The sequence below is a fragment of the Amaranthus tricolor genome, chromosome 4 (assembly GCF_026212465.1).
Source record: "Amaranthus tricolor cultivar Red isolate AtriRed21 chromosome 4, ASM2621246v1, whole genome shotgun sequence".
NCBI lineage: Eukaryota > Viridiplantae > Streptophyta > Magnoliopsida > Caryophyllales > Amaranthaceae > Amaranthus > Amaranthus tricolor.
In genome coordinates, this window is record NC_080050.1 from 24,429,724 (window position 1) to 24,455,963 (window position 26,240).

At 37.8% G+C, this 26,240-nt stretch overlaps 2 protein-coding genes and 1 long non-coding RNA gene across 4 annotated transcripts; 2 read left to right on the plus strand and 1 right to left on the minus strand.

Annotated features, from left to right (window-relative positions):
• The first annotated feature begins 1,322 nt into the window (after positions 1–1,322).
• Positions 1,323–4,270, plus strand: LOC130811409 (uncharacterized). Its single transcript, XR_009041166.1, has 3 exons — positions 1,323–1,607; positions 3,310–3,379; positions 3,790–4,270. It is a non-coding gene; the product is annotated as an uncharacterized LOC130811409 (long non-coding RNA).
• A 6,356-nt stretch (positions 4,271–10,626) lies between these two features.
• LOC130810875 (protein MAIN-LIKE 2-like) lies at positions 10,627–16,276 on the plus strand. The gene is made up of 6 exons (XM_057677000.1): positions 10,627–10,935; positions 11,018–11,264; positions 11,382–11,437; positions 11,536–11,622; positions 15,668–15,765; positions 16,162–16,276. Exons 1-6 carry the CDS (start codon positions 10,627–10,629, stop codon positions 16,274–16,276), a joined length of 912 nt encoding a protein of 303 aa, XP_057532983.1.
• LOC130811012 (kinesin-like protein KIN-4C) lies at positions 15,976–26,099 on the minus strand. 2 transcript variants are annotated; one of them, XM_057677138.1, is made up of 28 exons: positions 26,013–26,093; positions 25,689–25,843; positions 25,443–25,589; positions 24,921–25,073; positions 24,604–24,818; positions 24,076–24,236; positions 23,871–23,995; positions 22,938–22,974; positions 22,732–22,823; positions 22,541–22,657; positions 22,359–22,472; positions 22,182–22,265; positions 21,380–21,578; positions 21,135–21,232; positions 20,835–20,933; positions 20,652–20,765; positions 20,455–20,571; positions 20,266–20,346; positions 19,741–19,812; positions 19,571–19,664; positions 19,444–19,475; positions 19,222–19,307; positions 18,326–18,397; positions 17,995–18,222; positions 17,723–17,864; positions 17,569–17,613; positions 16,876–17,469; positions 15,976–16,798 (listed from the first exon to the last, which is right to left on the minus strand). In XM_057677138.1, exons 2-28 carry the CDS (start codon positions 25,830–25,832, stop codon positions 16,442–16,444), a joined length of 3,819 nt encoding a protein of 1,272 aa, XP_057533121.1. In that variant the 5' UTR covers positions 25,833–25,843; positions 26,013–26,093; the 3' UTR covers positions 15,976–16,441. The 2 variants fall into 2 exon arrangements, with proteins under 2 accessions (XP_057533121.1, XP_057533119.1); XM_057677136.1 differs by having other exon boundaries at positions 25,689–26,099.
• Positions 26,100–26,240: the final 141 nt, after the last annotated feature.

Below are 26,240 nucleotides of genomic sequence, written 5' to 3' on the forward strand. Positions count from 1 at the left end.
ACAATTGAAAGCTTGTACAAGGCTACGAGTTTGTTTGCCACAATTGGCCATGAAACGGGGCGTTTGCTGGATATCCACGACAAGCTTCGTTCAAAGAGGCGGGCCAGAATAGCTCGGGACTGGCTTACATCAGATGAACCTAAAGCATCAAGTTTCTTAGGAAACTTGACGGCTGAGATGATGAATGCTAACTCTATGATTAGTGATTAAAGGTATCGCCTGACTGCCGCGGAGTTAGGTGTTGACTTCAACTCTCTCCATTAGATCGCCAAAAACAAAGGAGACGAAGTAATGCTCAACCTGGCCGCCGCACTAGAGCAAGAATCTGCCGTTTTGGTTAATTCGGCTTAGGATGCGAAGGAAAAGGAGGAATGGTTAAAGAAAGTTGACGAAGATGTTGAAAAGGAGGTTTTATGCCTTAATCTTGACCAACTAACTATATCTCCTCTTTCCGTCCCTGATGTCCCTAAAAATTTGGTGGTATCTAAGTTGGAGAGTATGTGCTTGGATATGTCAAATTTATTAATTGATAAGGGGAAGAACCTCCAGAGCTTATCCAAGGACTTATCTTGAATTGAAGTGGAGTCGTTCAACATCGAAGAATACATGAGTTTCACTCCAAGTCCATAAGAAGGGGTTGCTGGATCCGAGTCGTAATCGGATTTGTACTTAACATTACTCGGCCAATGTGGGCCTTATTCCTGAATTTGTGATCTTCAAACTTGTTTAGCTATACTTTTTTTTGGATGTGATCAATTTAAACTCTTTATAAATATGTATTGATTCGGCTGTGATGCCGCCTTGTCTTAGACTTGGTTTATATCGCCATCTGATAACTTAATTTGCTTTTTTTAAATTTTTTGGTTAGTCATTTTGAAATAGACTATATTTAATAAAGCTTGATTATAAGTTTATTAAGCTGATTGGGGTTATTAAGTAAGTTAATTCGAGTAATAATATTATTCTTTTGATAATATCGACTCAAGTATTTGATTTGTTAACATTTTCAAGAAAGAGGTATATTTTATTTAATGTATAAAATTCGTATAAAGAGTACTTCGATAAAAGTGTATTTTGATTATATTTTATTAATTGATTACTATCTTATCTTTATAAAAATAAATTTAAATAAAGTATTGAAAAAATAAATTCTCAAATGCAATCCTTATTCATACAACCAATTACGAAATTTTACTTATTTCGTAAATCGTTTATTATACCCTTACAGCATGTCTTATATAAGATTGTCTTACGACGAGACGACTTTGATAGAATTTAACGGGTCAAAGCTAAAAATAAACCCATTCCTATCTCATTTAAACCGACATACCCCTTCCCCATTTCTTTCTTCATCCTCATCTTTTATTCCTTCAAACTCTCAACACTGCCTCCTTTCCTCTCCCTCACGGTTCAGTAGCAGCCGGTTCTTGTCCTCCCTCCACTGTCAACGGAGCTGCTGCACCACCTTTGCCGCCACTTCAGTCACCACTTCCTCACCTCTTTGTTTTTGGTTTATTGAAGAATCAAGTTAGGGTTTCTGATTTGGGAAAAATTAGTGAATTGAAGTTCAAGATTAAAAGTTGAAAGGTCCTTCAATGGTAATTGAGGTAATCCACAAACTATCTTATTTAAGTATAAATTGAATGTTTTAAAGTAGTTTTAAGTTCTTAAGCATAAACAATGATTGTTGAATTTGGTAGTAGTTTAGTATTCATTGTTAATTTGGGGTTTTTTAGTTTCAAATTTAAGCATCAACTTGAGTTTAATTAGAGTATATGATTTTAATTAGTAATTGAGTTGTTTTTAGTGTTGATTAGAATTGGTTATTTGGGTTATTTGAGTTCTAGTATCAAATTGAGTATTTGGGATTCTGAAATTTCAGTTCATAAACTGAACTTTCTGTTTTGGCTATTTTAGGGATGGTTCTGATTGTTTTTGGGTTCTTATGTCTTCTTGAGATTTGTAGAACTTTGAGTCGCGGTCGTGTGGACACTTGAATCACCCCGAGATGAGTTCGTATGAGGAAGTTATGTCCAAAATACTAGTAGACTGTAATAAAGATCGACAATGAGGTTCCGTTTTGTTCTGTCCGAATTTGTGTTGCTGTTTTTGAAATAGTTAGAGTCGTTTTGGGGTTTTGAAGTCTTCATGAGATTTGTAGAGCTTCAAGTCGCGATCACGTGGGCACTTGAATCGCTCCAAAATGAGTTTATATGAGAGAGTTATGTTCAAAATAGTGAAATACTAGCACTCTGTCTTAAAAATCCATAACAAACCTTCTGTTTTGGCTATTTTGGGATCGTTTTAATTGTTTCTGGGTTTTAGTGTCTTAATAAGAATAGTAGAGCTCTGAGTAATGGTCGCGTAGCCACTTAAATCGTCTCATTTGGTTTCCGTATGAGTGAGTTATGCCTGTTTTAGTAAGAGGTGTCCTAAAACCATTACGGGATTCCTAATTAGATAAGTTTTGTTGATTGAGACTAGCTGTTGGATATGTATATTTAGCTGCTGAATTACTGTTAGGAACTAAGAGTTGTGACAAGTTATGATAATGTTGAATAATTGAATAGATTGATACTCTTAGATATAATACCAGATACTTGTGAAATAATTTGTGGGAATGGATTCGTAGTGTCTTGATGGTGTATAGGTAGTGGTGAGGATTTGGATTTGAATGTTGTTAATGATAATTATAGGTCAAAGTGGTGATAAGAACTTAATTGTGGAATTATTAATTAGTATGAATTTACGAAGATTAGGATATCGATAGGATATTGAATGTGGAAAGTTTATGGAAACTTGATGTTCTTAAATGTTAGTTGATTCATGTGAATTTGCTAGTGGTGGATAGTTCTTTGTTGTAGCTATTTATTTAATAGTTGGGTAATTGTAAGTGTTGGATATAACCCTTGATTTTATATGATTGTTTATTCTTGAAAGTATCAGGGTTCGTGTGGAAGTTATTAGTTGAATGAATAAATTAGTTGTGTTTTTCTTTTAGGATAGCTGGTTAAAACTTGTTTAGTTTCTTGGTTTGAGTTAAATGAACTAGAAGTGTTTGAATTGGAAATACAAAGGGAATTGTGGAGACGTATGATCGTTACAAGGTTATAAGCTAGTCTTAAACAAGGTTATATTAATTTATATATGTTGGGGTTAGAATTAGAACTTGCGCAATCTTTGAAATTAGAATTATTAGAATAGAAGATGGAACTAAGATGCGATCATAGAAGGAGATACAATGAGTTATATAAATCTAGTTTGTAGTATCGAACACTTTGTTGTGATGTTATGTTTGTTATGCTCCAGGAGACGACATCATCGAGGAACCTTTCTAGTGATCGTGGAGAAACGGACTTCGCTTCTTGAAGCGTTATTGGTGAGTAGTAACAGTCCCTTAAAAAGGGGTCTGGCCAGGCTACCATTTGCAAAATGTTTATTTAAAGTTTGTGAAATTTATATGAATGTGATAAATGTCTTATGAATGATTATGCTGATATTGATATGGTCAATGGATCAGGCTTGCGAGTTGGTCATTGACGGAGTTGAGGAACATGGTTCCCTACTCCCTGTTTTTGAAGCGAATTGTCATTAAGATATTGACTAGCTTCACCCGAGAGAGACATAGCCTTAGAGCTATGGATGTTCCTCTCAACTACCCTGTGCGCACATAGATCTAGGAAACTGATGTTGCTTTTAAACCATTGTTTTGAATTGCTGTGTTTAATTGTTTTGGATTGTTGCTTCTCACTCAGTTTAATCTGATTCCTTGTTGTTTCCATCTTTTAGCTGATTACAAATCGGATCCGGTCGGGAATAATCGGGTTAGCAATGTTGATGATAGTGCTAAGGATGTCCTTTTGAGCTGAGACCGTGGAAGCTTATAGTTTGTATTAGGAATTTGTTTAATGTATATTAGTTCTGATTAGTTCTGATTATGTTGATTATAATGGACTCGTAGTGAGTTGTATGGTTACTTTATGTTTAGATTAGATATTTGGTTTGAGATTTAGCTGTGTTGGTTTCGTAATAGAGCTGGTGATACCTTTGCCCAGGTTTTGGGATATGATTTAAGTTTCTTGGGAAATAATCCCCGTGACGACCCTGGTTACCTAGTCAACGGTAAGTCGGGTTGTTACACATTTGATAGTCTGTTTTTGAAATATATATATTGAAACTTGTGAATATTTAGAATTTTTATGTTATTGGACTCTCATAAGGAGTTTGACTTTTCTATATTGCGACTGAACCATTGAATGATTCATATTGAAACTTGTGAATACTTAGAATACTTTGACGTAGGACTCTTTATAAGGAGTCCAACTTGTAGACATAGTGGATAATGATTGATTTAATAGAAAATGTTGAATTTAACAAGATTTGCAATCAATAAAAGCATCGGATGATCTAAAATGAGTAAACTTTATTTAAATGACTTGACGAAACAGATGAAATCTGACAAGAAAACGAAGACTAAAATAAATGAGTCTTTACTGACAAATTAACGAAAACTGATGAATGATTAAAATACTTGAACAATGAATGATGAAAATACTGAATCTATGATAACGATGCACGATGAAAAGCTTGATAATTTGTGATGAACTCCATATCTTCTAACTCAAATGTCCCTGGTTTGATGATGCGGATAATTCTGAATGAACCATCCCAATTGGCCCTAAGCTTGCATTTTTCTGTTATTTGTCCCGTGGCTTCGATTTTGTGGAGAACAAAATCCCCAATTTGGAGATGTCTCCTTTTGACATGGCGATTGAAATGACGAGTTATTCGTTGTTTATGAGCTATTAATCTTAGGAGAGCATTTCCCCTATTCTCTGGTATCAAATCCAAGTTTATTCTCTTTTCTTTTTCGTTCTCTTCATGTGAATAATAGGCCACCCTTGTTGAGGGTATGCCAATTTCTACGGGTAGACTGCTTTAGAATCGTAGACCAAGGAAAAAGGAGTATGATATGTTGCATCTTTTATTGTTGTACGACTAACCCATAGGATGCCCGGCAATTCTTCATCCCAAGTGCCTTTTGCCCCTTCTATTTTCTTTTTGAGGCCATTCAAATTTTCCTTATTAGCTGATTCTACTTGGCCATAAGTTTGTGGACGAGACACATAACTGAACTGGATCTGGATATTGAATTTGTCACAATATTCGACGGTATTCTTATTGATGAATTGTCGTCCATTGTCCGTGATGATGACGCGATGCCATACTTTGTTATGATGTTGCGCCATATGAACTAACATACTTGTTTATCTATAATGGTACTGAGTGCTTCTACTTCCACATACTTGGAGAAATAATCGATGGCCACAATAATGAACTTTTTTTGTCCCTTAGCTAGCGGGAAAGGACCAAGAAGATCCATACCTCACTTGTCAAATGGCAAGAATACTTGGATAGGTGTAAGCTAGTTGGATGGCTTTTTGTTTACCTTTGAAAAGTATTGACATTTGGGGCAACGATTTATCAATTTTTCGGCATCGTTCTTGAGAGAAGGCAAGTAGTATCCACTTTTAAAGACTTTACTTATGACAATTCGAACGCCTTGGTGGATTCCGCACCCACCTTCGTGTATTTCACGAAGGATATAATTCCCTTCTTTAGGGGTTACACACTTTAGGAGAGGGTTTGTATACGAATTTTAGTAGAGCGAACTCCTTCGTGAAACCCAAACCATTTCACCTTCTTTTGGAGGAGCTTTGCTCGACTCTCATCTTCTGGTAAGAGTTTATTCTGGGGATTTTGGATATATGGTTCTATCTAGGGATGGCAATGGGTACTGGACCCGACCCGGATCCGTGGATCCGTATCCGTTTTCACGGATCTGGGTCCTAAAATTATAGACCCGTCGGGTCCGGGTCGGATCCGGATCCTGTTAAATTTCACGGGTCTGGATCCGAATCTAAGAAAAATACCCAGACCCGGACCCGCGGATCTAGAGGACCCGTTTTTTTTATTTTTTTTAAATTTTTTTTATATCAGCACTGCAGCAGTGCAGCGGCCTTACGCAGTTATACGCCCTTACTGCCTATTCCCTAACCCTAGCCCTATTTTTGCCTTTTGAATACCCACCTCCCAGTAGCTTGTCTTCTCCCTCCCAAATCCCAAACTCCCATCTCCCTCCTCTCGAATCTGTCTCGCAGGCTCTCAGCCTCTCACTGTCGCAGGCTCGCAGCAGTACAACACTTACACGGCTGATTCCTTCGCTCCTAGCAGAATCCCTCCCTCCCTCAGTCCCTCTGCCTCGCTCTCTCTCACAGTCGCTCTCTCTCACAGTCGCAGTCCAGCACCATCACAGGAGGAGGTAATGAACTTATGAACCCTAATTTTTTTTTTCCTACACTAAATTTGATTTATGTTGAGTAGTTATTTATTTATTTGAGTTTAGTGGTTGATTTATGTTGATTTATTTGAGTTTAGTGGTTGATTTATGTTGATTTATTTGAGTTTAAGGGTTGATTTATGTTGATTTATTTGAGTTTAATGGTTTATTTATGTTGAGTTTAATGGTAATTTTCGATTTATGTGGAGTAATTTTTTATTTATTTGAGTTTAGTGGTTGATTTATGTTGATGTATTTGAGTTTAGTGGTTGATTTATGTTGTTTATTGTGAAATTATATATGTTATTAACATTAGTCTATTAATATCGCTTTATTGCAATCTAAACATATTAAAAAAAAAATTAAAACTGGACCCGTTTTGGACCCGGATCCGGTACTGGATCCGCAGTATCCGCGGATCCGGATCTGGGTCCTTCAAAACTGGACCCGCGGATCCGGATCTGGGTCCTTCAAAACTGGACCCGCGGATCTGGATCCTGTTCTTAAAAACGGATCCGGATCCGGGTCCACCTGGACCCGGTCCAGATCCGACCCGTTGCCATCCCTAGTTCTATCTATGTCTCTTATCTTTCAATTGTTTAGACCATAAAGTTGATGTTGGGGTTAGGAAGTACTTCCTAGATAATATCACGAGCTTTAGATGTTTTGGCTAAGCTTGCCAATCTTGTCAAAGAGTCGGCGTGTGCATTTTCGGATCTTGGTATATGAGCCAGTGTGAATTTGTCAAATTTCTTGACAAATTCCTCTACATATTGCAGGTACATTTTCATGCTATCATTTTTAGCCTCAAATTCCCCGTTCACTTGTCCAACAATCAATTGGGAATCGAAAAAAGTGGATAAGATCCTAGCCCCAGCTTCATAACATATTTTTAGCCCTAGGAGTAGCGCTTCATATTCGGCTTTATTATTGGAAGCTGCGAATTCAAATCTGACTGCTCTTTCCATATGAACCCCAGCAGAAGATATGATAAGTAGGCCTGCCCCACTTGTGGATTTTGTGGAGGAGCCATCCACGTATAGTTTCCATTCCTGGTTAGGATCATTAGAACATGGACTAGTGCTTTCAGCTATGAATTCAGCTAGGGCTTTAGCTTTGATCGTGGTGCGTGGCTCATATTCAATCCCAAAGTCTACCAACTGGTTGGCCCAATCGGCTATGCGGCTTGATTGGTTTTTTCCTTCAAGAATCTTCTTCAAAGGTTGGCTTGTTCTCACTATGATTTGATGTGATTGGAAGTAGGGTTTTAGTTATCTCCTTACCATTACCACTACAAACAATACTTTTTCAAGTTCGTTGTAGTTTCCTTCTGAGCCACGAAAAGCATGACTTATGTAGTACACAGGGAGTTATTTCTTTTATCTTTCAGCAATCAATACCCCTGACAAAGAGTATTCCGAAACAGAGACATATAAAACTAAGGTTTCTCCATCGATCAATGAAACCAGTTTTGGCAGAGAAGCTAAATATTCCTTCAATTGGTTGAAGGATTCTTCGGCCTCACTTGTCCATTCGAACTTCATTTGCTTAAGGGTTTTAAAGAAGGGGGAGCATTTGTCTGCTGATTTGGACATGAATCTCCCTAAAGCTGCAACACATCCTGTTAGTCTTTGGACTTCTTTTACTGATGTTGGAGATTACATATCCAATATTGCGCGAATCTTATTAGGATTCGCTTCAATGCCTCTTTCGTCTATGAGAAAACCAAGACATTTCCCTCTAGTGACTCCAAATACTCATTTATCAGGATTGAGTCTCATTTGATGGTTACGACGGGTCATGAATGTTTCACGTAGATTCGCGACATGTTCAGATGATTGTTTGCTTTTAATCCAACGGGCATGACCTTATAGCAATACACACCAAAATTTGTAATAAATGTCGTGTGAGACTGATCTTCTACGGCTAAGGGGATTTGATGGTAACCCGCATTGGCGTCCATGAAGCTTTGGAGGGCATGGCCTGCCGTTGAATCCACTAAGCGATCTATTTTAAGAAGAGGATAATCATCTTTCGGACACACTTTATTTAGATCTGTTAAATCAACGCACATTCTCCACGTCCTATTTGGCTTTTTCACGAGGACGACATTGGAAAGCCAATTTGAATACTTACATTCTCGAATGAACCCGGTTTTTAGCAGTTTTTCCACCTCTTCTTTTACGGCTTCGATCCTCTCTTTTCCTTGATGTCGCAGCTTTTGTTTAACTGGTTTGTAGCTGGGCTTTATATCGAGCTTGTGACACATAACACTTGGCGGTATACCAGGCATTTCATCTACAGAAAAAGCGAAGATGTCACGAAACTCGGCTATAGTGGCCAAGACATCGTGTCTTACTGTTTCTGAAAGGTTTTTGCCTACTGTAATTGATCTTCCTTGAAATATCTCTATCTCCTTATGTTGCTCAATTGGTCGAGGCCTTTCACGCGTATTCAGGGTGTCCACGTACACACTCATGATGGAGGGAGGTTTTTCTTCTCTTTTCCTCTTGGAGGGAATGCCATGAGTCCCTTCTTGTTTTAAGGTGTTAATGAGGCATTGACGGGCCATCACTTGATCTCCCTTAAGAATGCCGACTTGTCCATCATCTTGTTCAAATTGCAGTAAAAGTTGATGAGGGAAGATTGCGGCTTTGATTTGTTTATGAGGGGGAGCCCCATGATGGCATTGTAAGGAAATTTCAAGTCTACTACAATGAATGGATAGGCACTGTTCTGCAATTGTCTTTTTCTCCAATTCATACAGGGAGTATGATATTCCGCAAAGGTAGGACTTGATTACCCCCAAACCTGATTAGTGGTTTATCCATAGGTTGCAAGTGTTTTTCTTCAAACTTCATTTGCTTAAGACGCTCCATCGTTATAAGGTCAGTGGTGCTTCCAGTATCTACCAGCTCTTGCCTTAGCTTCATTTGCCCTATCATAATTGTAACCACCAAAGGATCAGTGTGGGGTTGTTATTATTATTGTTGTTATTATATTATCCTTTAATTTTAATCATAATTATTTTTTTATTAGTGTTATGATTATTGTTATTATTTGTGTTATTATTGTTATGATTATTATTAATGTTATTACTTTTGTTAATGTTGTTATTATTTTTATGTTTATTGTCAATTTAGAAAATTAATATTATTTTTTGTTCATCTGGTTAATGTAACGTAATATTTGATTATGTTCATTTATTATTAATATTTAATGAAATTGTCAAAAATTGTAGTAAATGGCTGGTAATCAAGGAAAAGGAAAGGATTTTTTTAGACAATTGTTGAGAGGTAGTAGTTCTAGGTCTACCTTACTCAGAGGGGACCCGCATGAGAGGGGGTAACGGGTTTCGCTAGGAGGGCTAGGCAGGAAGAGGCTGCCAGACACAGTATTGCCCAAAGGTCGAGTGCGCTAGACCTAGTCCGAACCCCTCTTGATGACCAGTCTGGCAGCATCCAGAGTAGTTGGGGGGTTTCTAGTGATGATGATAATGATGCTGATGATATTCAATACAAAGCTCTCGATTCTCGCCCATTGGACTGGACAATTGTTCGTGGGCCCGACGAGAGATTCGCACATGGCGGCCCTAATTCTTCTGCCGCATCTGAGCGCACAAGATGTAGTTTCGTCGATAATGAGCCGCCACGAGAGAGCAGGTCCTCACAGTCCGCTAACAAGGACTGGTTAGTCACATCGCCCCAGCCTGGGGGGCCGACAGATACGCGACTGATCCCTAGCTATGGCAGGCACATAGCTAAATTTATTTTCGACGGCTCCGAGCGTACACCTCCGATTCTGGATTACCGTATTAGGAAGAGGCCGGTGGAGTCCATCATCTGACTGAGGGATATGTCCGATGCGCTAAACGATGTTCTACCTGCCACTTCCCTCAGCCGACTACCGGACATTATGCACCAGCACATCGACTGTGCTTTGATATCGACGTTCGTGGAGACGTGGCAGCCGGATACGAATACCTTCCACATGCCATGGGGGAAATGACAATTATGTTGCGCGACGTGCAACGCATAGTAGTCATTTCTATTGAAGGTTCTCTGTCGGCTGAGCCTTCTAAGGCAGAGTGGCACGTCGGTATCACCAATCTGTTCGGGGAGCCTATGTCTGAGCTTCGGCGTAGGGGTGCGTTCACCTGCGGCTGCGTCAACGTTGTTGAACTGATGCGGCTGTGTCATAGGTCGCAGGCCATGGATACCCAGACGACAGCGTACTACATGGCTATCGTCGGCTCTACCTTGCTGGCGGATAAGACCAGAATTGGCATGCGACCTCACCCGATACTAGCCGTGAACGTCAATCAGCAAAAGGTGGCCTGGGGTGCGGTGACCTTGGCCTGCTTGTATAGGCAGCTCGGAATGGCATCTAGGGCTGGTTGCAAGACCATTGCGGGATGCCTGACATTGCTCCAGACATGGATCTATGAGTACTTTCCCGCTTTCCGCCCTCATCCTCGCCGAGAAGATGTGCCAAACATGACTAGGGCGGAGATGTGGTCAACGAAGAAACCATGTCGTGAGGTGGACAGGCTGAGGGACTGCCGCAGGGTTCTTGACTCAATGACGGAGACTCAGGTATTGTACTTAAAGTTAATTTTGTTATGCATGTGTTTTTAATTGTACATTATTCTTATTTGTTAACTTGGCCTGCATGCAGGTGGAATGGACTCCGTACATTTCTGCTCCTAGTGCGTTGCTGAATGAGCACCCACGCACCTTCATCATCAGGGGTATCACGTGCTTTGATATAGTCGAGGTGTATTTGTCGGAGCAGACTTTGCGACAGATCGGGTTCGTGCAGGCTATTCCCCCCGCTCCTATGAGACCAACCAAGGCTCTCCGACCGGCACACGGCACCTACTCTGTGACCTTTGCTTCTTCTGCTGTTTATTTGGAGACATGGAGTAGGTTCCCCTTTAGTGCCGGCGTTGTTGAGCAGGGCCTTCGACGGGCATCTGTTCCATCAGAGCCGGAACCTAATTACGTTGACTGGTTTAGAGTGTGCTCGCACCCGTACATAGCCCCTGACAAAGGCCCGACTGCAGAACCTGGTCCTTCTCAGAGCAGAGCGGAATACGTGAGTTTTGAAAATATACTTCTTTTATGCTATGTGTTTGTGTTTGTTTGATGTTGTATTATATCTTGTTAACTCCTTTTTTCCTTTTGTTTTTTCAGTTCCTCAATGAATGGCCCAGTCGATTCGCTCCAGTGGCTAGGCTACCTCCTTCGCTCGCGGATATGAACCCCCGTCAACGACATGCGGTAGAAATATACCTTAATGATTGTAGAGATTTATTTGCTGAACGGCAAATTTTTAAAGGGCGTGGCCCTTCATAGTCTGTACTTAAACTGTTTTACATTAATGATTGTATTTATTTTCGTCGACGCTATGTACATCATATTTAATTCATGATTAAATCGTTGCTATACACAATGAATGTCTTCTACATGTTCTATAACAACCACTATATACAGTAGTATAACTATGGACTATATACAAATTGAATCATTTCTATAATACAAGTAAATAAGGATTTATACAACACGTAAGACTATGGAGTATCTAAATTTACAGCATCGTCAGCGGTGTTATTTGGTGGTGGTCGTGGCCCGCGTAAATTATTTCAGAGCATAATCCTCGTAGTGAAATGTGTGTCAATATGTCTGGTGAAATTGTCAACTACTTCTCTCAACATTGATGGATGGGCGGCAATGGGGATGAATCGTTGTTCATTAAAAGTTGAACATAATGATTTCCATTCACCCAACATATATGTATAACTTTATTTACACTGTGCACGCCCGGTGCTTTCCTTAATGGAACAACCAAACAGTTGTACATCGTGTCACAGTTACTAGAACCATAATAAGCAATGCCAATGTGTAGAAACGTTGCTGCAGAGTACAAAGCCATCGGTGCATCCATCCAGTGAATAAAAGGAGCAGGTCCATTGCCGTGTGAACCTATTTTGAATATAGCCTCGTCTAACGACTCCTGGGATAGATACAAAACTAGGTATTACTCTCAGTTCATTTGCATTTCCATACACATAGCACGTCTTAAAAGAGGCCATGCTTCCTTGTCTCCCAGCTCTGTGACGGAAATAGCTCTAAATCCACAATTACCATCACCTAACACATCAATCCAGTCAAACAAGTAAGGTGGAAGAATGAATGGGATGTCATTAGGCCATGGAAACTCTGAAAAATCATGCCCTCCTTGATCATCTACAGTAATTGAAAATAAATTTAATAAGATGAAGTTGTAACAAATGAAAGTAAATAATAAAAACGATAGTCATGTACCGGATAAGTTGAAACTATACTTAAGTCCTACTGAAGATTGCGTTTCTCGACCACTAGATCTGCCACTATATCTCCCGTGGGATGAAGATCTAGACCCTCGACCACGAGAAAATGATCTGCTATATTCAAATGCGCTTTTTTTCCTTCTCATGGTTTTACTTGTACTTGGTCTTCCCTTTCACGGTGGACTTGCGTAAGGCTCAGGTATTTCGGCTCCTTCTGGGTGTAGTTCATATTCAAGTACCTGAGACATTCGGCGTACAACAGCGGGATCAGATTTAAGGACTTCATCGACCAGAGATTGAAAGTACTCCTTATCATTGGCGTTCGTGTATCGTACTCCTTCGTTGGTCTCGTCTCCTACCTCTATGTACCTCAAAGTACTCCAAAATTGATGAATGTCATCCACATACAAAGCACCATGTGAACCGATGCACATATGTAAATAGCATGCACACGGCAATCCATGAGTTTGTTGAAGTACACAACCGCATTTGTTTAGTACAAAATCACCCAGTTCTAACATGCGGTTATACTCAAGCTGGAGCTGCTCCAAGGCATAGATAGATACGTGGCGATATAAAGGTCTAAAGAAATGTTGTCGCAACGACCTTGCTACATAATTCATGGATTCCTGTAGCGCTTGTCGGATCCTGGCTTGCTGATTTGTAATCTGTGCGTGTGCCCTTTTAAAAAGGGTATCGAATGAGCTATTACCGCTACCAAGGTAATACTTGAAAGACGAGTATTGGCTTTCAACTCTGCTGGTAGTCATGTTACCCAAGTGGCAACAATCATTCGTCCACGCACGCACAAATTTCTCTCTAAGTGGAATCCATGTTCCAGCCGAATACCGAATGACCTTTTTGTTCCTAACCGACCACGTACTCATGATCGCTTGCCATCTCTGTTAAATTCCCCGATTGTAGAACTTTCAACCAAGGGGTTCCATCTGCCCTGTCTGAATATTTGGCCTTGTTGATTTTTTTTCCCGCCACACAATTTTTCCACCATGTTCTCAACGTCGTTGGCAATATGCCAGATGCATAACAAATGTTGCACATCTACATTAAACATAACAGTGAACGTAATTAAGACATATTCAATAGATAGAACAATAATACCTTATCAGCAAAACCTTTTTACCTGGGAAGACGTCACGAACAGCTGCAGATAAACCTTCGTCTCGATTGGTTACAATGACCCTAGGAGTCTGAGCAGTGCCGAAAATATCTCTCAATCACTGCAACACCCACGAATACAACACAGCTGCCTCATCTCGCATCAAACAAAATGCAACCAAGAAGTTGTGATTGGTTGGCGTCATTCCGATCACTTCAAATAGTGGCCACTTTTGTTTGTTCGTTTTGTACATTGTATCTATCAGCACAACATACGGCCACGTACGTATCATTTGGATAGAGGTAGGATTTGCAATTAACAGTCTGTTCAATTGCCCTTCGCTATCCAAGTCTGTCCAGACCACGTAATTAAGTTCTGTGGCCATATGAAGACAGTGTTTAAGGTGAGTCCTACCTTCCATTTCTTCTCTCCTTATTCATTGCCTAATATTATATATCTGATTCATACTAGCATAAAAACCAGGAAAATTATCTCTAATAGAATTCATAATAAAGGCTGGTTGCATTCCGGTTGCATTAAGCTGTCGTATGTGCTCCCGAATATCTACATTGATCATATTCGCCCTTATATGACCATCTCTGTACACTAAGAACGGGTGGTTATGTTTTCCTTTTCACGAGGACACACCCTTACCGTCCAAGGTCTTTCTCCTTGTTTACGACTACTTCCTACAATCAAAAATTTACACCCGCAACTTCTACTTTTAGAACCAGGTCGGGCAGTATTATCTAGATTAGGTACATCACCCCTAATATTACTATAGCGGTGACATCTTAAATAGACACTAACTCTAGAACGTCCTTCTTTCTTTTTATAAGAAGCACGTGTAAATTGAAAACCAATTGTGATTGCTATCGCATCGGCCCAACTATGTAACTCATCTACGAAAATAAATTCCCTATCCGTAACAAAGCTACCGGAATAGTCTACGTTGTCTTCAAAATTTTCAAAATCCTGCAAATTTGAAATCAAAATAATATAAATTAATTACATTAATAACGAAAATTTAACTAATAATTATAACAAAAATTAATAAAAATACTAATACTAAAAAAAGAATTAATAAAAATAATAATAATAATAATAATAATAATAATAATAATAATAATAATAAAATTACAAAAATTAAAATTAATAATGACAACAACAATAATAATAATAATAATAAAAATAAAAAATTTACGTAAATAAATAAAAATAAAAAATTTAAAAAAAATAATAATAATCGCATAAAACTGGGCGACTAAACCATGATTCAGTCGCACAAAACTGGGCGACTGGACCATGTTTCAGTCGCCTAGTTTTGTGCGACTGAACCATGGTCCAGTCGTCTAGTTTTGTGCGATTGAACCATGGTCCAGTCGCCCAGTTTTGTGCGATTGAACCATGGTTCAGTCACCCAGTTTTGTGCGATTTAATTTTTTTTTTTAATTTCCAACGATTCAAAACGAAAAATTTACGTACCGCATCCGATTCGTAGTCGCTTTCGTTAACCATAGTTAACCGATTACAGGTAACAGCTTGTTTAAGAGTTTTTAGAGAGATAGTACCGTGTTTGAATTCGTACTTCATACGCGACTGAGAATTCGATATATATAGGCAAATCTTCCGGATTAAAGTGTTATTAAGTGTGATTAACATTTATTAATTAAGTTTTAAATCCAGTGGCAATTTTATAATTTTTTAAACTTCGGGAACAAATACGTAATTTTAAGGAGTGGCAATAAAATGAAAAGGGGCTGGCGAACTTTAGTAACACCCTATCATATAAATAGTATGTATCCCTGTCTCATGTCATCGTTATTTCCTTCAAAAATCTGCAGGTACATTCCATTGCTTTTTTGCTATTTTGTATCAGATAACTCATACTTATAATATAGGATTCACATCAAGATATGTTCACAACAATTTCATCAAGGGAATGAAATATGCAAGGTCCTTCCCTTCTTATGCAAGGTACATTAAAATAGATTTTTGTTTTTAGATTGAATTTATCGATTGATATGATTTTTTCTTTTTACTACCAAGTGCTTATCTCATCTATATAATAATCCCTCCGTCCTATATTTTGGTGTTTGAAGATGGTAAAATGGCGGAAAAATCATTTGTACTGAAGCAAGCTAATTGTATGCTAAATAAAAATGGATTAGGGCAACAACCAACACTTCATAAGGGTAGAAACGTTAAAATAGTGAATTAAAAAGAAATATACAAGAATCTAACAGGATGCTACCATATGCAAAAATCTTACAAAAATAAAACAAATTTTGGTGGTAATCAAACAATTTGTGGTAATTAAAACAAAGCAGCACCTATATTTATCTGCTTCTTGAACTAATCTCTTACATACAGCACAGTTAGGGGTCTAAAAACCTCAAGAAAACTAAAGGTCACACCAGTTAACGCGATGGTAAACAAATTGAAGAAATACACGATGCCTCTTAACCCCTACCCAAATTCCCCATGAATGATACCAATAAATTGAGGATCAATCAATGATACCAAGTCCCCAAGTCCCCAATGAATCAAGGATCGATCAATCCTCGTCTAAATCTCTCCAAGTGGGCTCAAGATGGCTTCAACTATCAAAGGCTCTACAGAATTCCTATATAAAGAGATCACCACTTTAACATTAATGATTAAAATTTTCTTTTTCCTCGGTTTTCTTTGGTCTGCGTAGAGGACTTCTCCGAGCAGGTTCACCAGACTCTTTCTGTACAACAGGTTCTTCTCCATGTTCTGAATTCTTCACTCTCAAAGGATTACTGATGTTTGATGAAGCAGATCGCATTGCCCTTGGTAACTTCAAAGGGATGTTCGTTTCAGCTGTACTGCTCTCTGGCTTTGCTTCTACATTATTCTCGACAGCATTACTCTCCTTTACAGATTGATTCTCAGCTTGGCCCGAAGCTGGGGCTGCGGGGACTAGCTGAATTGTTGATTTCCTCCACGTTTTCCGCTTGTTTGGCTTTGGAGCATTTAATTTGCTCTGCAACGTCCATGTCAACAATGATAGACAATATGGAAATATCTTAATAAGCAAAGAGAGATAGAAAATGATTGTACCGTTGTATTCCCAATGTCAGCCAAAGGCTTCCTTGAACCACAATTTTCTTCACGTTGTTCAGCTGGCATGTCAGCTAGTGCGCTTCGAAGTAAAGTTGCACCTTGGGAAGCAAGATCTTGAGCATGCTCAACTTCATCGGGAAGTATGCCATTCTTTTTACTCCCTGTGTCTTGCTCTTCCACATTAACCTTCTGGTCTTCTCTATTACTACATTTATTGGAGGAGCAGCCACAGGATTCGGAGCAGTTTCCTCCAACCGCACGGCATTCACACTTCATGGTCTTGCAAAATGATTGTTTGCTACATGAACAGCAGAGGCCATGTATGGACTTCTCTTTACCTGAACTGACTGTATCAACTGAATCCTCTCTTTTCAGACTTTCACTACCATCAGTTTCTAATGATTGAGACTCGGAACCTGAACGACCTCCCTTCCTGGCGTTCCTTTTCTTTCCAATAAACATGGGATGTACCCATTCATCATCCGCAGACTCCTCGCCAGATTGAGAATGCTCCGAATCAGAGGTATCCATGTCCTCCAATAGCTCTAAACTATTACCAGGAAACTTAAAAAAACCAGAGCTTCTTGGACCCTAGAAGAGATTACAGAACAATACAAAGATCCATTCTCAGAACTGCAGAAAATGAAACTAAAGCATAAGAAAGCACAAGTGGAAAAAAAGTTACTAAACCTGACGCAAGTCATACGTACGGATTTCACCATAGACTGATTGTACCTATTTCAGCAAGAAAATACAACTAAAGGTCAATTTATGTGAACAAAATGCCAAATGTTATGGCTTCAGAAGAAGAATATGTAAATTTTTGGTGTTATGAAGTACTCACGTGCTGCAACTGCTGCTTAAGTTCTGAATTTTGTTTCTCCAGTTGTTTAACACAACCATTGAGCTTAACAACCTTCTCTTTCAAATCCTTTATCTCAGAATCCTTCTCTCTACAGTCAAGTTCTCTATCGCGTACCATGCATCTGCAAACACAATCATAAAATTATTCTATGGCCAAATAAGTCATTCAAATAAAACAAATAACTTCCTGGTGTGCTTGTTTGTTGTTGTCAAGTTTCACAAATTAGCATCTGACATTACAGGAATTCATACCTGGAGGATGACGCCAAATTAAATAGAAAGTTCATCAAATTTTTTGCTTCAGCAAGAGAGCGAACTTGGTTCCAGCGTCCTCTACCACTAAAGACACGTTCACGTTCTTCTGCCTCTGATAGTTGAGATGCCATTGAGACCAAGGTGCTAGAAGAAGTTGCAAGCATATTTTCAAGTGCAAAAATCCTTGAGTTTCTTGCACCAGGAGACATGCTTTCAGGACATTCACTGCACCAAACAAGCATAAAAGGTTCATTGTTTAATTAAACGGCAAAAATATACCAGAAAATTCAGAATTCGAAATTTAATGACAAACAATTGTATGCTTTACCTCAAATTATTCTGTTTTAGCATTACAGCTTCTTCTTTCAGCCTTGCAATCTCTTGAGCCATTTTGGTCCTCCTGAAAAACAAAAATATGTATGTATGGTTCAAAAGTGCTATCAATTGAATATCAATTGAAATATCATAATTAAAATATTCACCCTATTCATATCAAAATAAACAAGCTAGAATCCATGTGCTACAGGCCAGCAAGCCAGATTACCAAAGTATTAATGTAACCTTCAGGATTAAAGAGCTCAGCCAGCAATAAATTATTAAATGTGATATTAACAAGCCAAAAATTAGAAACAGACAATAGTGCATAGGCATCCAAAGCATCAGAAGTTACCAAATTAAAGACTACACAAGTTATGGAACCAAATAATAACTTAGTCCAGCAATTCCAGTATATCACAAATAGGTTAAGCTCGTGCTCAATAAGTCAATATGTATCACGGTCAACATAGAGTAGCATCAGACGAAAAATAAAAAGAACGTGAATCTTACATTCCATCATACACAAATAATTCACAAAGTGTTAAAAAACAATCTTGAAATGCCATCAAATCAAAGGAATGATGAAACTATGAAGGATTTTCAAATAAGAACCAGATGAACTTCACGTTCTTGAAGCTAATGCTCCATCGATGCAAGGATCAATCCACAATATTATCATACGGGATTTCTAAAGTCCTAAGATGATGTACAAGTTACAAATGCATTTACTCTAAGGATTCATAGAAGGTTCCGACCTACAAGAGTTTTTATAAGGTTAGCATCTATGCAACCTAACCCTTATCATAACAAAGAGGTTGTTTCTAATTTACCTTTGAAAAAAAAAAATTACTTTTGCAATTTCATATAAATAGAAGTACATATGATTTGAAATTTTTCAAAACTTACTCTTCCATTTGGCGCTCATATTGGGAGCGAACTTCATGCACACGTACTGTAACCTCAAGTTCATGCTCAATTCCATGCATCAGAGCCTTAGCCACATAGAAAAACATGTTAGAAGCACTCAATGCCAATAGAAATTATAAACAACCCAGCTGGAATTTAACCCAATTGAAAATGTCAAAAGATCGGCCAATGGAAATTTTTTAAAAAACAGCTTATGCGAACCTGTGCTCCAGGTCCATTGGCAATGCCGGCAGCTGAATGATTTAAAAGAGAAGCAAAATTGAACCCATGTTAGATGATTGATATATAATAGGCGTGTACAAAATGATACTCGTGAATTTAATCTCACCAAATCCTTCTCGAGAAGCAGCCTTTCGAGACTCAAGGAGCTCCTTTAATCGCTTTGTTGCCATAGATGCCTCTTCAGTCTTCCGCTGCAAAACCTGGCACATGCAGATTAACTTCAGCATGACATTCCTTTATCCCACCATCCATGCAGAGGGTGTAAAAACGTGTTACCATCTTTTGCCTCTGATTCAGTGCCAACAGTTTGTGCATCTCGTACTCATTCCTCCTTCCCTCTTTCTTAAGCTGCGGACCAATAAGGTTTATATAAAAACAAATCAATGCCTTGTTCAAACACAATTGGAATTAGACCAACATAAAAGGAAAGTATGGACATGAAATAGTCTATAAAGGTAGAAAACAAATGCAAAAGATAATTACTTCAGTTGCATTCACTCAGTAATTGACAGCTTATTTGTATTCTGCAAGAATGTCTTAATTCATGCCATCAACATCGCAAGAACAGGGACAGACAAAATAGAAAAAACGATACATATTTTACATTTACCCATATAAGGGCATAGACAGAAGTTAAAAGGTTAGGAATTTGGGAAAACAGTTGGTCGCTGCTACTACTTAAAACAAAAAAAAATTAGTTACAAAACCATAGTTACCTAGTTACTCATATTTGAAATTATAGCAATAAGCATGCTGATCAACAAAGAAAAGGCAATTAAAATAAAATTCTTCACAATCTACCTGGAGCACTTCTTTTTCCCGCGATGCCTTCCACAATCTAAACTGTTCAGATTCTTGCTTAATTTTGTTTTGTAATTGAACCTGTTTTAGATGTTTTTATAACCATAATTAATTAGTTTATTTAAGGTATTAGAGCCTCAAAATTCCAACTCTCCAAATTATACATTTTTTTATGAAAAACCAACAAACCTTCTGTGATTTTATTCGCTGTATCTCATCCTGCAACCTCTTTGCTGCATCATCACTCTTTTGCTTTTGTCTTAGAATTTGAGCTTGAGCTTCTTGTTTCTTTTTTAGCTCAGAAACCTGAAAGGAAAAAAGAATGTAACTTGACAGAAACACATGTAATTATAAATTTATAACTACATGCAAGCTACAAAACTCACCTGTGATTCGAGTACATTTAGCTTCTGAAGGTATTCTTCTTTGAGTTTTTGAGCACCGTCACCAGAGGTTGACGAAATACTACCAAGTTTATGCTTCAGGTCCTCAATCTCTTTCTGTTAACACAATAGGACTCAGACAAATGACTCTTTACTTAAAATTAGCAATCAATAAACCATACTGACCTGCAAGGCCTTCTTTTCATGTTCCAATTCAAAAACTTTCTTTTCATAATGCTGCTTAAGAACTGACGTATCAGAACCAGCAACGCGCTTCATTTCAGCCTAATTAGCATCAACATCATAACAAAGGTGGGTTTATTAGAAATACACAAGGTATACACAATACATTAGCATTAAAAGTGAGCAATTCTACCATACACCTTTTCCTCAATCTATCAGTATCCACAAAAAGCACAAGCATACTGCCCAAGAACAAAAAGGCTTTCTCAATGAAAAGGAAAAGGTGAAGATGAAAAAATGTACCTCCTTCTGTTGTAGTTTCCTGTCTAATTCTTTTAATTCCATGTCTAATCTTTCTTGTAAAGAGGAATGCTCTAACTCCTTCTCTTCAATGTCAACACCTATGTAAAATGATTATTTCCACATTTAGAAACATGTAGCTTTAGAAAGCAATGAAGATATATTATAATATACAAAAAAGGAGATGCAACTCATGTATAGACAATAGGCATAACTTATAAATAAAATCAATTGAGCCACAACTTTACCTGCCATCTCCTTTGTATCAGATTCAGACGAAAGCTCACTGAGGTTGGCTAGGTAATCATTCTTTGAGGGTAGAGCGTCATCATCTGAGTCAAAATCATGAAAACCATCGCGCTTCATTCTGCTCAAATGTTGGAGTCGCACCAACTCTTGCTCCAATTCTTGGATCTTTGACACATAACTCTTGACCAAATCAATTTCCTGTCACACAACTCATGGAACTCATTAACACAATTATATGCATGGTTATTAGAATCTCGAACAATTTATACAATCCAAAAATAGATGACTGATCCGGATCTTAGGTAGGATCTTAAAGTTGGTAGGATCATACAATCTCACTTATCTCATAAATTTAAGAAGTAGGATCATGATACCATTTTACGATCCAATGATTCAACGATCTGAACCTACTAGGATAGTCTAAATCGTAAAAAAAATATCTTATAATCTAGATTCACTTATACATGAATATATGTAAAATTATTATAACAATATGACTGTAAAATTCAAGTTTTTCTTGATTTGCATTTTAAATGGTTAATAAAAGTATTATTTATCATAACTTAATAGATGAGGTCAAATAAATTTTTATTGACACCTTAAAACTTTAAAAATGACAAATATAATTGATAATCAGTTATCCAAAGCATATAAATGAATATTTGTACGATCAACGATCCTACGATCTAATTTTACCGATTTTGATCTACCCCCCTCATCGATCGTAGGAGGAATCTCGACCCTAACAACCTTGATTATATGCATCATAAAAATATTCATGAGTAAACAAGAGGTCCATGCCTGATTCCCCAAAGGCTCAATCTCATCCCATGGCTTTCCATTCCTAGCTGCTTCAAGTTTAATAATCAGTTGGTCCTTTTCAACCTAAAAACAAGAATTGTCAATAACTTCATGAGTATGACAAAAGCAAACCACCCAAACATACATCTGAATTTAAATATTGTTTTTAAGACAAACCTGTGCATCACGAGCACGCTGAGCTAAATGCTCACAACTAATGCGCCGTTCTTGAAGTTCGCGTTGTAGCTCAGCATTACTCTCTTCAAGTAATGATATTTTGTGCTTCAAAATCTACAAAATAGCAATTGTTATTATTACACACCTAGTATACAAAGTAAAACTTCTATCAAATGCAGCACCTGAAGCTCTTCAAAAGAGACGCTAGAATCACCACGGTAATAAAGCAGCTCTGCCTGAAGCTGCTCAATTTGACCCCGCATTTTTTGCATCTGAGCAGCAATTGGATCACGATTTACCTGAAAAATCAATGTAATCTTAGCAGAGAATATAACTCATTAAAGGTGTACATGATGATAGAAGAAGAACTTACAACTGCCTTATTTTGAATATTACGAGTACGATTTGCGTACTTCAGGGTATTTAGAGTTTCCTCTGCATTGGTATCAGCAGGGCTAACACACGCTGTAAACAAGATGGAAAAAAGTGAAAAGCTTGTTCTCCCCCATATTCTTGGGTTGAGCTTTATATTTGTGAGTTTTAATCTATGAAGAATTGCAACAGGAGAGACCAACATACCAATCATTACGGTTTTGCTATTTCCTCCCAATGAATCCTAGTAATTTAGAGACGAAAGTTACAAATTGTAAGGTAGAGACATAAAGAGGAAAAGTACATCAGAAAAAAATGCGTAAAACATATAAAAATTCTTTATCTAGAAAATACAAGATTAACCCTGGCCCCTCTGACTACTAGTAACTACCCATGGAGACTGTAGACTTGCCCACAGACCAACATAAGTCTTTTTAGTGCACTTTCACCTCACTCGTGCACACCCTAAAAACTTATCAGAAGGTCACCCATCCTAAAATTGCTCCCCACTAAGCACGCTTGCCAGTGAATTTCTTGGCAAATAGGCTCCCAAGAAAAGAAGATGCATCTTGTTGACACATTATCAGTCGGGGCATCATACTCACCCCCCTTAGGAATGCAACGTCCTCGTTGCACATTAGTTTCAGGATTTAATCCCCCGCTAGGTGTATTGAACACATTATCAGCGACGATCCTGGGTTGCTCTGATATTATTTGTAACACCCTGGCTCCTCGCAACGCCAGTGACTACCCATGGAGATTGTAGACTAGCCCCATAAACCAACATAAGTCTTTTCAGCGCACTTTATCCTCACTTGTGCGCACCCAGAAAAACTTCCTAGGAAAGTCACTCATTCTAAGATTTCTCCCCACTAAACTTGCTTAACTATAAAGTTCTTGGCAAATGGGCTCCCTAAAAAGATGCATCTTTGTTGAGATGAGTAGTCCATCATTTTTTTAAAACTCAACCCGAGGTATCACACAAGATTGGTCTAATAGAGAAACTTTACTGAGATCTCCAAACAAATTCGAAGAAACTAGGATAATGGTTATATCACAATTGTCGCAACTACTCACAAATCTGGAGCCATACTTCTAACATTGTGGCACATTAATAAGTTATATGATGTTAATTTCTACCTGTAATAGTCGTGTGAGCTTGCTGTCTCGGTATGGTACGTGTCCTCCTTCTTTCCTTTTCTTTTCATCTCCAAGGGCACTGATTACATTACCAAGAGCTAGAAGTCCCTTGTTGATGTGAATTCCTAAACATACGCAAAAGGTAAGTGTATAAGCAACATTACTTATACAATATCTTAGTTAAAAAGGATACAAAAAATTTTACCTTCCTTCAAACGCATTCCATCTGCCCCTGTTCGTTTGGCCCGTTCAGAACCAGCAAGATCAACCAAGTGAAGCTTCGCACTTAATATGTCTTCACTTATTTCACCATTTGGCACAATCTTTTTTTGTTCCATTGCTATTGTAAAAATAGCATGGGATCGACTAAATAAATGAAAATTTTTCATGAGAAAAACAAAGCAGCTCTTTATGAAAAGAAAATTGCACGGTAGGATAAATAATAAGCTCAACTTCAACCATACAAATACAAGCAGCAGCCATTTAAATAATCAGGTGAAAAGTAAGACAACTAGCTAATAAGAGAGAGTTTGATGTCTAAGATAAAAACACATAAGCTACAATTATCTAATGTGTATTCCAAAATAGAAAACCAAAACCAATTTGTTCTAAAATCATAATAAGACTTCAAATATAGAATAGGTAGACGTCCGTCAATTTAATGTCTTTCAAAACTTCCTTTACGAAGAAAAATAGGAAACTGCATTATTAAATTCTGTCAGTTTGCAAGTACCTTGATTGGCTGTTCATGTTAGTGCTACCAGTGGCACGAGCAACAGAACCACGTGTCAAATACGTTGCCATCTCTTCTTTTGACCTTACTTCTGCCTCTGTAACACCAGCTAACGTAATGCCACCATTAACTGTTTCTCTAATTTGTATTGGAGCTCTAGAAGGTCCAGTGGACTTTGCTGCTTCAAGAAGATCAAAAACTTCCTCTTTGAAGATCTGATCAGTTGAAGAAATTGCTTATTCAGATTGCCATACATCACGGTATACATTCCAGGGAAAAAAAAAAGTTAAAATGCAATTTTGTACAAATTAGTTTACCTCAATAAAGGACACTCGAATAAGGAACTCGGTCGAACCTCTCATTGACTCAACCCGAGAAAAAATTGTGTGCATGACTTTTGGGATTATTCCCTCTGCTGTATCTCCACCACTATAATTTGTTCCCATGGTGTATGTCTTCCCGGAACCCGTCTTGGGTACAACAAAATTCAATAACAATCAGCCAACTCCACCCACAAAAGCGAAATAGTAACAAGCAAAATCCAACTACTTAGAATAATAGTAGCTGATAAATTGCACAAAAAGATACACAAAATATAAACAGCTAATAATTAATTGCATTACTATTTTTTTCTAAAATGGTTTTTGTCAAGACACTTAATAGTGAAAACACTAAAACTATTGCGGTCTTTCAACGGTGGTTACACGTTGATATTTATTTGTTCATTAATATCTGTTAAAAATCTAGAGTTCCACCACGATAAAGCAATCAAAGATGCCAATTAGTAATGATATCGAATGAAAACAGTAAAATGGGACTACTATTTTATTCGAACTAACCTGACCATAAGCAAGAACGGTACCGTTGTAACCTTTGAATAAAGCATCAATTAAAGGCGCAACACATTCATCAAAAATTCTCGCACAAGGAATTCCTCCACTTCCAAAAACATAGTCAAATGTGAACGCATGAGACCCAATTTGCACCTGGTTTCACAAAATTTCATACATAAGGAACATAAAAATTAACCTAAAATTAATAATATAAACATAACGAAATCAAGAAAAATATTCAAAATAATTCACCTGAGGTTCACCGGGAAAAACGGTAATGCAATCGGTGCAACCTAGAAGAAGCTCCGAAGTGATCAATGGCCGTACATTGACAGCGACACGCACACATTCTTTATCATGCGTTGATGAACTCTTACCTTCACCGTTAATCTCCATTTTATTAAAACCTAGAAATTAAAAACCAATTTTCAGATTGCGCAAAAGTTAGGGTAAATTCCTCAAGGAAACGAAGAAGAAGAAGAACATCGAAGAAAATTAGGGATGGTGAAATTGGGGTAAAGAAGAAACTTGAGCTAATGGAGATTCAGGGTGAGTAATAGAGGAGAGAGAAATGACCTAATATGGAGAGAGAAAGTAGGGTGAAAATGACGAACGTTGTTGAATAGAGAAATTTTGAAATTGAAATTGAATTTGAAATAGCGATTTTGTGAAAGATGATGGGGCCAAAAACAAAATGAATTATTATATTTTTTTTTATTAAAGTTGGGATCGTATTGGCGCTTTGTACGAGTTCGAATTCAAATTTCTGGGGTCTTATCACGTGCTTTTATAACGGTTCTCTAC

Coding starts and splice junctions, on each gene's coding strand:
- LOC130810875 (XM_057677000.1), top strand. CDS start 10,627: ATGCGACCTCACCCGATACTAGCCGTGAACGTCAATCAGCAAAAGGTG. Junction 11,265..11,381: donor TGTTTATTTGGAGACATGGA/GTAGGTTCCCCT, acceptor ACCCGTACATAG/CCCCTGACAAAGGCCCGACT. Junction 15,766..16,161: donor TCCTTCCCTTCTTATGCAAG/GTACATTAAAAT, acceptor TCTTACATACAG/CACAGTTAGGGGTCTAAAAA.
- LOC130811012 (XM_057677136.1), bottom strand. CDS start 25,832: ATGGAGATTAACGGTGAAGGTAAGAGTTCATCAACGCATGATAAAGAA. Junction 22,658..22,731: donor ATATTCAAAATAAGGCAGTT/GTAAGTTCTTCT, acceptor TTGATTTTTCAG/GTAAATCGTGATCCAATTGC. Junction 16,799..16,875: donor CTGACATTGGGAATACAACG/GTACAATCATTT, acceptor TGGACGTTGCAG/AGCAAATTAAATGCTCCAAA.